The following is a 12,882-nucleotide window of genomic DNA, read 5'->3' as shown; positions in this document are numbered from 1 at the left end:
CAACCAACCAACCAACCAACCAACCAACCTATTCTCCAAGTCGAGGTTGGTGGAGAGATACCAGAGTCAGAGTGCCGACAGAAAACGGGGCATATGAGAATATGACAAAAAGGGTCACAACCTTCTCCACCAACCTCTGCTTGGAGGTCCTTGGGGAGTAGGTAGGTTGGTTGGTTGTGAATCACCCCTACCGATGCAGAATGGTTTCTCCCGGATGAGAGTCACATGACGCTCACATGACACGTGACTCATTCATTGTCAGCTGATGAGTCGGCGGGAATCAGTAAAGACTGGCACTTCTACAAGCGACTTCTTCACGTCTACAACAAATATCCTCTCTCATTTCTACATCAGGTACTAACTGGTAAGTTCTGTTTTACTTCACATACATTGGTTGCGCCAATGGTTGCCGTATTTCTCTGTTTTCTCTTCCGGTACGCTTGAGGAGGAAATGTTTTGAAGTCCTTTCTCTTGACCTCTTTTGAGCATGATGTAACACAGCCTGGGGTTTGTTTCTTTCATAACATTTTTCTTGGCTTCTTCGTTACTATAGTAGATTTGTTTCCCCGGTACAGGTAATCTAGAAGTCCTTATCGTTGGTATAAGAGGATCTCTGAAATAAAATGCTAACTTGTAGTGTTACTAAGAAGAAATTTTCTCTGAAACTTCCGAGAACGGATGTTGTGTGAGTGGGTGGGGTGGGGGGTATGTCCTTGCTATGTCACGTGAAAATACCTGGCGCAGTTTATCCTGAAAGTGAACGAGTTTGTGGGCACGTAGTTTCTCGTAGTGGAAACATCGTTTTATTTCATTCATATTCGTGCTAGTTTTGTCCTATTTTGAGGCCAAAAGACGCAAGCAAGCATCACTAGAGATTTGATTATATAACAGTGGAAAAGTAGCACCAAGGAGATTTATATAGGGGCGAAACAGCTATACCCTCCTTAAATAGGAACTAAAAAGTATTGCAAAAAGCACCTCCAACTGGTGTTTGCATATACACGAAGTAGTTTTCTTAATGATAATTCTAAAATACACACTTCAGAGCTATCATATCTGCAAATCATTCTGATCACACACAATCAAGAGGTGGGGTAAGCACATTGTTTAATGTGTCCCAGGTGTTAAGTACACAAGATTGAAACATAGCCTATTTGAACAGTGTTTTAAATGGTCCGAAACTCCAGTAGCAAGCTGCTAGTAAATACACACACTGACATTGTGTTGTGGACAACTTACCAATCTATGTGGTTTAAAGTTTTAGAGTTTGATAATTTTTGTATAAACGACTAAATAGCTTGCACCAAGGCCTGGTTCTTGCTGATTTTGCTTTTCCAAACACAGTGTATACAGGTTAGTGAATTATCACAATCTACTGGTATCATTCGGCTGGAGATTTTCTTAGCACACTAGATTGGCGTGAAAATATTCAGTAGTCAGGACAGTTGGTGTGTATCTATCATTGATATGCATGAATATGGGATATTACTATGTCCATCCCATGGACAATGACTGATCAGTGCTAAACACCATCCTACTAAACTCATTCCGTTGTGTTTCCCTGTAGTTACCCACATTATATGGACATTTATATAAGAAAGAAAGTATGAAATTATATTTCTGTATTTTCCGGTTCACCCTTTGAGAAGCATCAAGGCTCCTTTGGGTATTCCTTTGTCCAAGATCTGTCCAGAACAAAGCCTAAGAGATTGCATCAGCTAAAAGTTGAGCTATTTCTTGTTTACATGGAAAAGTGCATACTCATGGTAGTGTCTTCAGTTCTGTCAGGTGATATTTAGAGAGTAAGGCTCTCTTTACATTATACTTTTGCCGTCAGCGCCACTGGCGTCAGCGCCACTGGCGACAGCGGGAACCCCGTGTAAAGACAATTCCCGTCGACGTAGTCCCGCTGTCAACAAATTTTCTCCCGTCACCCTCGAAGCCGTCGCCCGTCAGCACAGCGGGAGTCCCCGTCAACTTCAAACTCCGTCTAAAGAGAATACGTCGGGCTCGCGTCAGCGGCAGTCAGGGTTTCGGCGATTAGCATAAAGCATGCGTTGATTAGCATACTGTAAGTCTACTTAGATCCCCGGTATATATATATAGAGAGAGATTCGCGGGATCCGCGGCGACTTTTGTGCCGTGCATTCATTTCCCCGCGGATATATTTATCGTACTTGTGCCCCCCTCCCCACATTTACGAGTGATGAGCATGGAATATCTACACATAAACAAGGCTTTGCATTGTAGTTTAATACGGGCGGGGAGACGCCGTCTACCGTTGTACAATCATACAATTTTGTTTCTTGCTTTTGTTATGCTTACGCCCGATACTTTCTACAAGATGGCGAAATGCAAGCACCGCAGGTGTCTGTCAGATTTCCGGGCGGTGTGTCTAGAGACGTCGCGACAGCGGCCTCCCGACAGCGGGAAATTTCGCCGCTGACGCGAAAAACGTAATGTAAACTGCGCCTTAGTCACCTGAGTGAATAGACAGTTTGGCTATGTGTTTCAGAGTTATACAGGATACTGACACGCACACCCATGACCCCTGGCCATCATGTGATGTTTTTTTACCTTGATGTGTCATGAGATAAGAGTGCTACAACTACAAGTACAAAAATTGTGACAAGGACTGAGGGATATAACAATTATCACACTAGTAGATTTGTTTGGCTGTTGTTTTAACAGCCGAGACCACCCAACAAAGACAGGAAATGTGTAATATTTGAGTATAGAATGTTAACATTAACTACATTTGTTAACTGCCCATACAAAGTGGAAAAGTATAATAAATGAATAAATAAATAACTAAAAAGACAAGCCAGCAGTCTGTTTTTTAAAAGTTATTCAAGTTCTCTATGCTGTTTAATGCTTTATGCTTATGGATTTGTACAAACACATTTCTTGAATTGGCACACTCCCAGTGGAACACAGAAATGCCAATCTATTGTTTTCTGTTAGTCATGTGACTGGTAATTATTCAGGCCCACCTGGTGTCAAACAATAGCCTCAGGTGATCATGTCTTGTGACACGTACATTGTTCAACCCAGAAGTGTATTGCATGTACCCCGTGGACTTGTGAATAGAAAGACTCTAGTCTAGCAATAAAAGAATGTGCAGAAAAAGTTGATTTTTTGCCTGGCAAAGCTTTTCTTGGTTAGCATTTCATATTCTCGAATGTTTAAACATGTAGATATCTTTGGTCTGAGATTCGATCCCGTACATGTACATAGAACCTGTCACATGTTTTGTTGTGATGCAAGTGTCGCCACCGATTTCATCGGGATATCCTGTGATGTTCCACCTGACTATCAGGTGGCCATTACCCCATCATGTGACCATTACTAAGGCATTTCCTGCACTCACAGTACATAAGCAGCAAACACAGATGGTTAAGTTACAGACTGTTCCCAGGAGCTCACTACTAGTATCCAGTGAGCTGTGGTGGTGAGGAAATTATTTCTATGTTTTATGGGACCTCAAGTAGCTTGTGTCTGTATTAATGTTGATAAGTTTTGCAGTATATGCATTGCTAGCTATAGATTCCCACCATTGCCTGTTGTCTATTAGAGATACAAATATAGTTGATAACCCAAATACAATACAGAATTATTTTTTCCAAGTTTCTAATTTGTCATGTTCACATTGTAATACGAAGCTACAGCTTTGTCAAGTTCATGATCCTTGTTGTAATGATAGTGTTGCGTTCATTTTTAGATAGGAAAGTCATGTTCTTGTATAGATTCGATAAATCTGTCACAAAAAGAAAGGCCAAACTGTTCAAACATGTCCAAACTGTGTTACTCCCTACCTTGGCATTGTCATTGTTCCTTTCTTGAGAAATAAAGGATTCTGATTCATGTTTTTTCTCGTCCATAGAAATTAATCAAGTCAAGATGATGCTGCTGATCCTCGGAGCTGTGATCTCCATGGCAACTGCCGGAGTTCTGCCTCACAACAAGGAGTGGGAGATGTGGAAACTACAACATGGTAAGCACCGTGATAAACTCTTGTGTGGGAAGGTAGATTTAAGATATAAGAAATCGCTTTATTTTCCCATGAATATATGTTTATTTTCCTTAGGTATTTGTTACCCATAGTCTCAGAGAATACTGGATTTTGTTACTTACATACTAGATTCAGTTGAACAGCTCCAGTTTGAGCTAAATGGGTATCAAGCTGTTAAGTAAATGTATCATCTATCAAGAGAAGAGGTACACAAATGTCGGCTTTGTACTGTGTACCTAAAAACACAGTACACAGTACAAAGACAACATTTGTGTACCTCTTCTTTTGATAGATGATACATTTACTTAACAGCTTGATACCCATTTAGCTCAAACAGGAGTGTATGTACAATTCCGAACCTGGACAAAATTGTCATCTTCATTTGTTCATCCTCATTCATCTTTGAAGTTTGAGATTGAAAATGCAAGCCACTAGTGTTTTACTTTTAGTTTGTAGAGGTACAGGTATAGGTACACTTGATGTTCTAGTCCGGACTAATAGGTCAACGGTTTCAGGTACAAATACATCATACCAGTACACAGCCCTATGTTGGCTACTTATTTCTTATGTTTTGTTTGTATGTTTATTTTGCCAGGAAAGCAATACGAGACAGAAGCTGAAGAGTACAGTCGCAGGTTTATTTTTGAGAAGAACACCGTCAAGATCGCAGAACACAACATCAGGGCCAGTCTGGGCATGCACTCGTACACTCTGGCTATGAACAAGTTTGGAGACATGGTAAGGAAACCAGGAAGCATCTAGTGGTTAAAAGTCCCTGATTTATGAATAGTGAAAAGTTAAGAAATAATTCTGCTGCGAACATGAAAAAATTTACATTAGGTTGAGGCTCCAGTCCTTCGTTGTCGCCCATTGGTCTGATTTGTAAGGAGTGACGCTCCCAAAGCAAATGACAGGCCCCATGAAAAGATTAGGAGAATGCGTGGTGTGAGTGGGTTCAATCTTTCCATGTCCATCTATAGCCTGTAATACTTTATTAAGTCCATTAGCTAACGTATATGATTTGTAAGCAGCTGATATGATGTTGACTACTAGTATTACGATATTCTGACGCATCTATTTTTGCCACGATAGCACCATGAGGAATTCCACCAGAGGATCATGGGAGGATGTCTGAAGATCGTAAAGAAGCCCCTGCTGGGGTCAGAGGTCGGGGATAACGATGACAATGGTACCCTGCCCAAGTCTGTGGACTGGAGGAACTCTCACATGGTGTCAGAGGTCAAAGATCAGGTCAGTGTGAGGTCAAAGTGGCGACAGTGTAACCCATGAATGAAAAATGTTTTGTAGAAATGACAAATGATAAATTCTACCTTCAGCTACAAACTAGGAAGTAGATGCCAAGAAATAAGTGTGTGTGGACAAAGGTTTTGAAGTATTTATCATCATAATCATCATTACGGTCATTGCATGTCCATATTTATGTGCAATGGACATGTTTTTCATATGCTACTAACATTGAGCATCTCAAGTATTTAGCCCTATTGAGAATGTTAACATTTGGAATAAGATCTTGTCATGTTCCTCAAGACAGCCTAAATTAACTCTTTTTTGTGTCCTCTACATTTTACAGGGAGAGTGTGGATCTTGCTGGGCTTTCAGTACGGTAAGTCTCAAAAAGATTTGTCTCATTCTGTTTCTGACTTGGCTAAAGTAGGAAGGATTGATTTGTTGAAGGTTATGTGTATAGGGAATACAACACAGTGTATTCCAATTTTCGTATCACTCAAGGAGACAGTGCGTGATACGGTAGTAACTGACGAGATACCATAAGATACAGAGCAGTTTGGAAACTGTTCCAAGTGTTATCACAGCGTTCATATGTCCCTGTAGCTCAGTTGGTAGTGGCTTCACATTTGATCTCCTGGTTCCAATTAGATGGTAACTGGGAGACCTGGTTAGAACCTTGTTGGAGCTACATCGTCTTTCGAAAGATATGTGGGTCCCATGTTCGAAAATATGCCTCAAGCACGTTATAACAGACTCATTACTCAGATGGGTACCTACTGGCTGTAATAATATACCAAGGTGAATATTAAACCTCAGGACTGTGTCATTTACAGACGGGGTCCCTGGAGGGACAACATTCCAACAAGACAGGTAAGCTGGTGGACCTGAGTGAACAGCAGCTGGTGGACTGTTCCAAGGACTTCGGTAACCAGGGGTGTGGGGGTGGACTCATGGACCAGGCCTTCCAGTACATCAAGGCTAACGGTGGACTGGACACAGAGGAGTCATACCCATACACTGCAACAGTAGGTTCAGTTTTCTTTGCAGAGAAGGTTATGTTTTGCACAGCACTCATATGTGTGTATCCTTCTGTCAACACGATATCTCGAGAATGCCTGGATGGATTCTCTACTTGGTAGGAAGGTTTTTTTGAGACCTTGAAATGATTAGATTTTGGGCCCCCTAGCGGCTTTCTATGGTACTGCAGCGATATATTGCAGTATTTGCTTTAGATCATTTGAGTGTTGTTAACATGTGAAATGTTAGTCAGAAGGGCTTATGTGCAGTTAGGTATAAACTGTGGTCTGTTATCTGAGTACACTAGTTAGGCAAGCTAAGGTATAGGACTAAAATTGACCAGGAGGCTCTGCTGTTAAATACAATTTTACATGTCAGCTAGTTAGGCAAGCTGCCTAAGTGCACACTGGCAGAAGGAATCTAAGTGGCTTGGTAGTTAGGCTACTAGTGCTATGCATGTATTGGACCATGAAACTCCAATAAGAAGTGTTTGGTTCAAGTATCTTGTAAGAGGTTTGTGGTTCAAGCCATATTACATATACTTAATCTTTTTGTACTTTTGGATGATTGTGTCTCACTTTTATACTCACAGGGGGCACACAATTCATTGGAATCAGTGGGACATAAGATGATATTTACTGCTTATTTAAAATCCTATTCTGTGCCTTGTTACCTGTAGGACGATAAACCCTGCAAGTTCGACAACTCATCCGTTGGTGCAACCCTGGTCGGCTACAAGGACGTGAAGTCAGGCAACGAGCATGCGCTGAAGAGGGCTGTCGCTACGGTCGGACCAGTCTCCGTGGCAATTGACGCTGGACACGAGTCCTTCCAGTTCTACTCTTCAGGTGTGGATTAAAAAAAAATTGAACTTGGTAGATTTTATTGTCATTGTTGATTAAGCCATTTTAACCGTTTGCCTTCTCCCTAACCCCATAACCAATGCAAATTTGGTGCCAAATGGCAACCCTAGCAGGCTGAAATACAAGTTTTATTCATTTGACCTCAACGGCTTTGACACTTATAGATATGATTGCTATTGTATATTCTTAACATAACTGAGTAGATGAGTAGATTGACCAAAATTTTAAACAGCATTTATAATGAAACACCAACCATTGGTTCAGAAGTATAGTCTTGTTTTTTTGTATCTGAAAGTTGACTGCAAACTGGTCTGTTTTGATATTTTGTTCCAATTCTGTTTACTTTAAAAAATATGGAGTCTTACTTATTTTACTTCACCTCTATGCTTGTAAAGCTAAGTATCCAGAATTGAGAATGAAGACCCAAAGGCCATGTCTTTATACTGTATGGTGACCTACTTTGAGTTTTATTGTAGACTATATAGAGCGTTCCTCTCACAAACATGATATAAACCCTGCAGGAGTGTATGATGAACCTCAGTGCAGTACCGAGCAGCTCGATCATGGAGTTCTAGCGGTGGGCTATGGGGCCATGAACGACAACAGTCATCAGGCATTCTGGATTGTTAAGAACAGGTGAGTCACTTATAACGTCACATAAGCTGGGGTAGCATTACTGAGACAGCTGTGATGAAATCTTGGGAATTCTTCAAACTCGATGGTAGAAAACTATTGGAAGTAGGGATATTTGGGAGGCGTGAGTACAAGTATTACACTGTACTCCACTGTATTTTCTGTAAGAGTGCAAATTGTAGCCATCAGTATTACTGTATAGGAACCGAACAATCACAGCTCTCTCTGTTATGAAATTCCTTGTAATATTTTGTGTATAATTTGACAACACTTGGTTGTGAAAGTCTCAGGTCTCTTGTCTAATAATGCTGCATTGTGCAAGTCTGACAAAGTCCATCCAAGTTTCAGAACTTCTTGTTGCATCACAAGAGGTGTAGCTAAATACTTTTGACATTGCGAAGGGGCCAAAAATTGATTTGTGGTCAAAATATATGTCCCAACTTATTCCCAGGGATGACATTTGTCAGACTTACTGTTACTACTGCATGTACAAGATAAGGAACCACACAGTAAAAATGACAACATCACATGATTTCTTATAGACATTTTTATTGACATTCACAACAGAAATAAACGATTGAGTCTTCCGTATAAAAACTAGTGATCTTCCTGGATACTAGCCTGAATGCAATCAAGCTCCTGTAACGCTGGGGAGGGGACAAACCCCCAGACAGCTGGAGTTTGCGTTATACAGACTACCTGGATACAACTGTTTTTTGTTTGTTCAGAATATATGGTCACTGCTGACAAAAGGGCAAATCTGAATATCAGGTCATGCATGGGCTGAAATTTATTACCTGGGTCACATTTCTAACCCTGAACAAGTCCAGTTTTGAGGTTCACTTTGCCCTTGGATAGATATTTGTGTAGGGTGGTGACAGTTTGTCTCAGAGAACCCCACCTTAGTCCTTAGTAGAAATCAGTATCTATTATTCTGCAGACAAACTTTCACAAAGGACGTATTGTTTTTGGTCATCAGAACAATCAGTATATCAAACATTGGTCCCAGTTGCCCAGATGAAGTCACGTCTACACAACAGGTGATAGGGGTTCTGGTTGAATGTCATACCCACAGCTCCCTAGGTGGCCTTCTTCTTTATTTGCTGAAGATTTATGCCCTAACAACTGGTTTGACAAAAATAGCCATGTTATAGCTTTGATGTCGTCCCTGTAAGGCTGTGGTATCCTGTATGATGGGGTTAGACATTTCAGGGTGAAGTATACATGGAACATCTACGCCAGGATGGCAGGACCGGGATTTGAACCCAGGACCTCTGGCTGTAAATTGCCAGCGCTCTCGACACACTGAGCTATCCTGCCCTTCTTCTTTTGGCAGTGTCAGTAGGCTGGTTGGTTTCCGTTGACATTATTTATTACGGTCCAGCTGTTTGATTATCGGTCAGCTGTTTTCGTTGTGTTTGAAGGTTTAGGAATGGTATGTGATAATTCAGTGAAGTCTTTGTAGATGGAGTGATTCTCTTGTTTAAGGAAGCTCAGATTTCTCAGCATTAGATGTTTTATACAGAACAAGACTGCCAGTGGTGAATATCATTAAGTGTGTACAGTTAGGCAGAATGCGTTCTAGCTGAATCTGCATACTGATTTCATACCATTACAAAAATGAATGTCTTGTGTTGAAACAAGCTTAAGGCAACCGGTAATTATTTCATCTTCTGAGTACAAAGATTTCTTTATGATACAATGATTCCTGTCAACTGAGTTACGACAAAGTTGAGAATGACTTGTAGTAAGTTCTGGGTTGTTAGTGTTACATTATAACTTAGTAGATTCTTCAACCTTTGGCTCATTCTGTACACCTGCCTTCAACATAGCCTGTTCAGCCATATTTTGCCTGCAAATGTATGGTGAAAGACAGCTGCAGAGAGTGCCACACAGCCAAGTCAGACTCATCAAGATTAGAATTTTCCCTGAGAGTTAAACGAAATGTCCAAGTTAATATGCCTGTTGCAGGTTAGTTGTAAGAGTGACTCAAAATTGTTTGTTAAATCTGATTGTTTTTCTACAGAAAATAGCCTACTAAGGAGTTGCTCGGTTATTGGAATGAGTATAGTTGTACTAGAGTCTAGTTGAGTAGTTCATTGACCAGATCTATAATGGTTATCTTACAACTCAGCAGTTAGGTTATTGTTGAGGTAGCACTGGTTAATGTTTTACATATGACCTTAATTATCTATGGTGGTCAAGTGTTAATATGTTGTTACTATTATTTTGTTTGATGAATTCAGTGACACAACACAGAAGTTCAGATGTTGATTGTTTTATTCACAAGTTTCAGAGAGTAAAGAACACAGCGTTTTGCTTCAGTAATTCAAAAGCTTAGAGCTCGAGTTCATAGAGGGTAAGAAAGAAGTCAAAGAAACACAAAAAACGGTATTAGTAAGATGAAACTCTTCTAAAGAACAGTAAAACTTAGCACATGAATGTAGTATCTCTCTTAACATATGAACTAACCAGCACACACATGACAGAGACACAAGTTCTTAGGATAATAAAACTGAAGTCAGCTTTATTTTATGTACAAGAATAAATCTGAATGTCCAGAGAAGATGATGAAACACGAAAGAGAAATTGACGCACACTACATCACTGCACTGTAGTACATTACATGTCACTGCTGCACTGCAGCACTATGGAAGCTTTTGCTTCAGCACTAGATTTCACCAATACCTGAGTGATACATTTAGCTGTTATGACAGTTTAGTTAATTTCTCTATAAATAAACCAGCCCGAGTAAAAGATTACAATGGAAAGACATATTTTTGCTGGCAGTAGTCTCAGATGCAAGGCAACTTTAGAATGTGTTCAGATGTTCACATATGCATTCATGGCAGTCCAAAGCAAGAAGCAACTTTAGACTTAGAAATAAGTCATCATATTTGGTTTCCATTGCATACATTTATCATACCTATTATCCAATTGATAGATAATGGCACTAAAAATAAAAGCAACTACTTTGTGATGATTCGTGGCAATGTTTGCTGTTGCTTGTGAGGCAGTGTTATGTTTTTTGATCTGATGGCACTTGGCGATGCAGAGAAAAAAAAAGCTTTCTCGTAGACATTCTTTTGCATAGTTCCCAAGTTAGGTGCAGTGGATTAGATGGTTGTCAGCATTAAGACTAACCACAAAATCAAGTTTAAGTTGTTATATATTATCACACACCTTTGTACAGGTTCACAGTTTTAGTGGATAACCAACTTTACATTTGTCAGTTTGAAGGGGTGTCAGTGATTTGTACAACTGTAGAGGACATGTCCACCCATCACAGAAAGTTCAACTCTTGGGCATGTTACATGTGCAGAACTGCTTATTGAAGAGAAAAACAGTGTTTCTTTAGAAATGTTCGAGATATTTGGGGACTTCCGACATGGTAGTTTTAAAGGTCGCAGGACGAGATGACCCTGTCCATGCAGATGACATTTCGAGGATGTCTGACTCTGGTGACAAAGCTGGAATTTGGTGTACTTCCATACTTTGATAGCTCCAGTTGGTGGCCTCCTACTGGTTCTGTGGCCTTGGTAGTGGTAAAAACTGGACATGGAGATCTTTGAACTTTGTGGGAGGGGTGGCTCTCTGAGTATAGCAGTGAGGTTACAGTACGGACTGCTGCTGGTAGTTGGGGAATGTCTTTAACATGAGCTGGCCTCCCGGCCCGAGCGCGACGTACTGTACGTTCTGCTGTAAGTTGGCCAGGTCCTGCACGGGTCCGCGGCCCTGCAGCTGCTGGATGTGCTGCTGTGTGGAGGAGGGCGCAGTGAGGGAAGTGACAGGGGCGGGGCTGGTGGAAACAGTAGTCGTGGTGAGGGGGGAGGTTAGAGAGGTGGCGGCACCAACAGTCGCACCTGCAAAGAGACATGAGAGGAGGGCAGGTGTCAGGGATGAACAGAATGAAAGAGGCAGTGAGAGAGAGAAATAAAAATAGCTGCACATGGTTTGAAATTAATAGCAAAAGGTATTTGGCAACAGAAAATGAATGAGAACAACACATAGCAGATATGATCAACAGGTTTAGAAGACCAAACTGTCAGGAACATAAGTCAACAGATAAATGATGACAACAGTGTAGATAGAGAAGGCAAGTATGGAGGTTAAAAATTAAAGCGACACAAATTGAAAATGGAGTTGAGCTAGGCTGTTGGGTAGGAGTAGTGGTTGTCAGGTTCTGGTTAATCATCATTGTGTTATTTTGTACTGAATGTTTGACAATTGTCACAAGTTCCATATTGTATGTAACATATTTCATGTTCCTACTACAGCTGGGGACCGAGCTGGGGAGACCAGGGCTACATCATGATGTCTCGCAACAAGAACAACCAGTGCGGCATCGCCACATCGGCCAGCTATCCGCTTGTGTAATCCCTGGGCATCTCGCAGACTTTGTTACAAGCTTTTGCTTTGGACACAGCTTGGGCAGGGTTCTCAATGTACATATGTTGTCCATACAACTATAGAACTGGTTTTAGAGGAAGAAGTGCTTTTCATTAGTGGGGGATTAACTGAAAATATCTTTAGATTAAGCAGGATTTGAGGAAATTGATTTTCATGTTCCTGCAGGAGTTAAAATCATGAGGTGTATCGACTGTAATTTTAAGGGCTTCAAAAACCATTGAACCCTGCCCAAGAGGTTTTTTAATAGGAGGGAGTGTTGTGTTTACCACTGCCAAGCTGATCACTGTTATCTATACATATCTCAATCATAAGTTGTGTGTATAGTATAGTATCATCAGTTCATGTAGGAAATTTGAAAATTATAAAAAAATTTTAAGTCTGTATTTAAAGTAAGTCAATTTCAGTTTTACCTCTGTAATATTAGAACATTTTTATGGTGTTTGTTGGAGCTGGTTTTTCATGGGAGCTTTTCATTATGAGCTGAGTTTTCTCAAAGCAGATTTTCTCTACTTGTATGACATTTATTGAGGACAATAAAGAGGCACATTGTACAATACATGGCTGGTGTGATGCTGTTATGTCCATGCCTTTGAACGCCAGTTAGTTATTTAACAGCGAACCCGACATTCCAACACTTTACAGCTATGTTTCCTCTTGCAGTATTACTCTGAATTCTCCACGGGTATTTGGCAATCAAGC

The 12,882-nt window shown here is 40.6% G+C and overlaps 2 protein-coding genes across 7 annotated transcripts in view; one reads left to right on the top strand and one right to left on the bottom strand.

Annotated features, from left to right (window-relative positions):
• Window positions 1-232: 232 nt before the first annotated feature.
• On the top strand, window positions 233-12,739 carry LOC136434458 (procathepsin L-like). 3 transcript variants are annotated; one of them, XM_066427302.1, is made up of 9 exons: window positions 233-364; window positions 3,884-3,994; window positions 4,608-4,750; window positions 5,105-5,263; window positions 5,604-5,636; window positions 6,094-6,285; window positions 6,957-7,125; window positions 7,662-7,776; window positions 12,051-12,739. In XM_066427302.1, exons 2-9 carry the CDS (start codon window positions 3,901-3,903, stop codon window positions 12,148-12,150), a joined length of 1,005 nt encoding a protein of 334 aa, XP_066283399.1. In that variant the 5' UTR covers window positions 233-364; window positions 3,884-3,900; the 3' UTR covers window positions 12,151-12,739. The 3 variants fall into 3 exon arrangements, with proteins under 3 accessions (XP_066283399.1, XP_066283562.1, XP_066283487.1); XM_066427465.1 differs by having other exon boundaries at window positions 253-354; XM_066427390.1 differs by lacking the exon at window positions 233-364 and adding an exon at window positions 3,358-3,451.
• LOC136432742 (KH domain-containing RNA-binding protein QKI-like) overlaps window positions 10,036-12,882 on the bottom strand; it is a 69,345-nt gene continuing 66,498 nt past the window's right edge. For all 4 annotated transcript variants that reach the window (XM_066424433.1, XM_066424523.1, XM_066424255.1 and 1 more), the window contains one exon: window positions 10,036-11,636. In XM_066424433.1, coding sequence (XP_066280530.1) covers window positions 11,386-11,636 — 251 coding nt within the window. In that variant the 3' untranslated portion in view covers window positions 10,036-11,385. The remainder of the gene's footprint in view (window positions 11,637-12,882) is intronic.

The sequence above is a fragment of the Branchiostoma lanceolatum genome, chromosome 1 (genome assembly GCF_035083965.1).
Source record: "Branchiostoma lanceolatum isolate klBraLanc5 chromosome 1, klBraLanc5.hap2, whole genome shotgun sequence".
In the NCBI taxonomy this organism is placed as follows: domain Eukaryota; kingdom Metazoa; phylum Chordata; class Leptocardii; order Amphioxiformes; family Branchiostomatidae; genus Branchiostoma; species Branchiostoma lanceolatum.
Note: the sequence above shows the minus strand (reverse complement) of the source record. Positions and strands in the feature narration are given on the sequence as shown.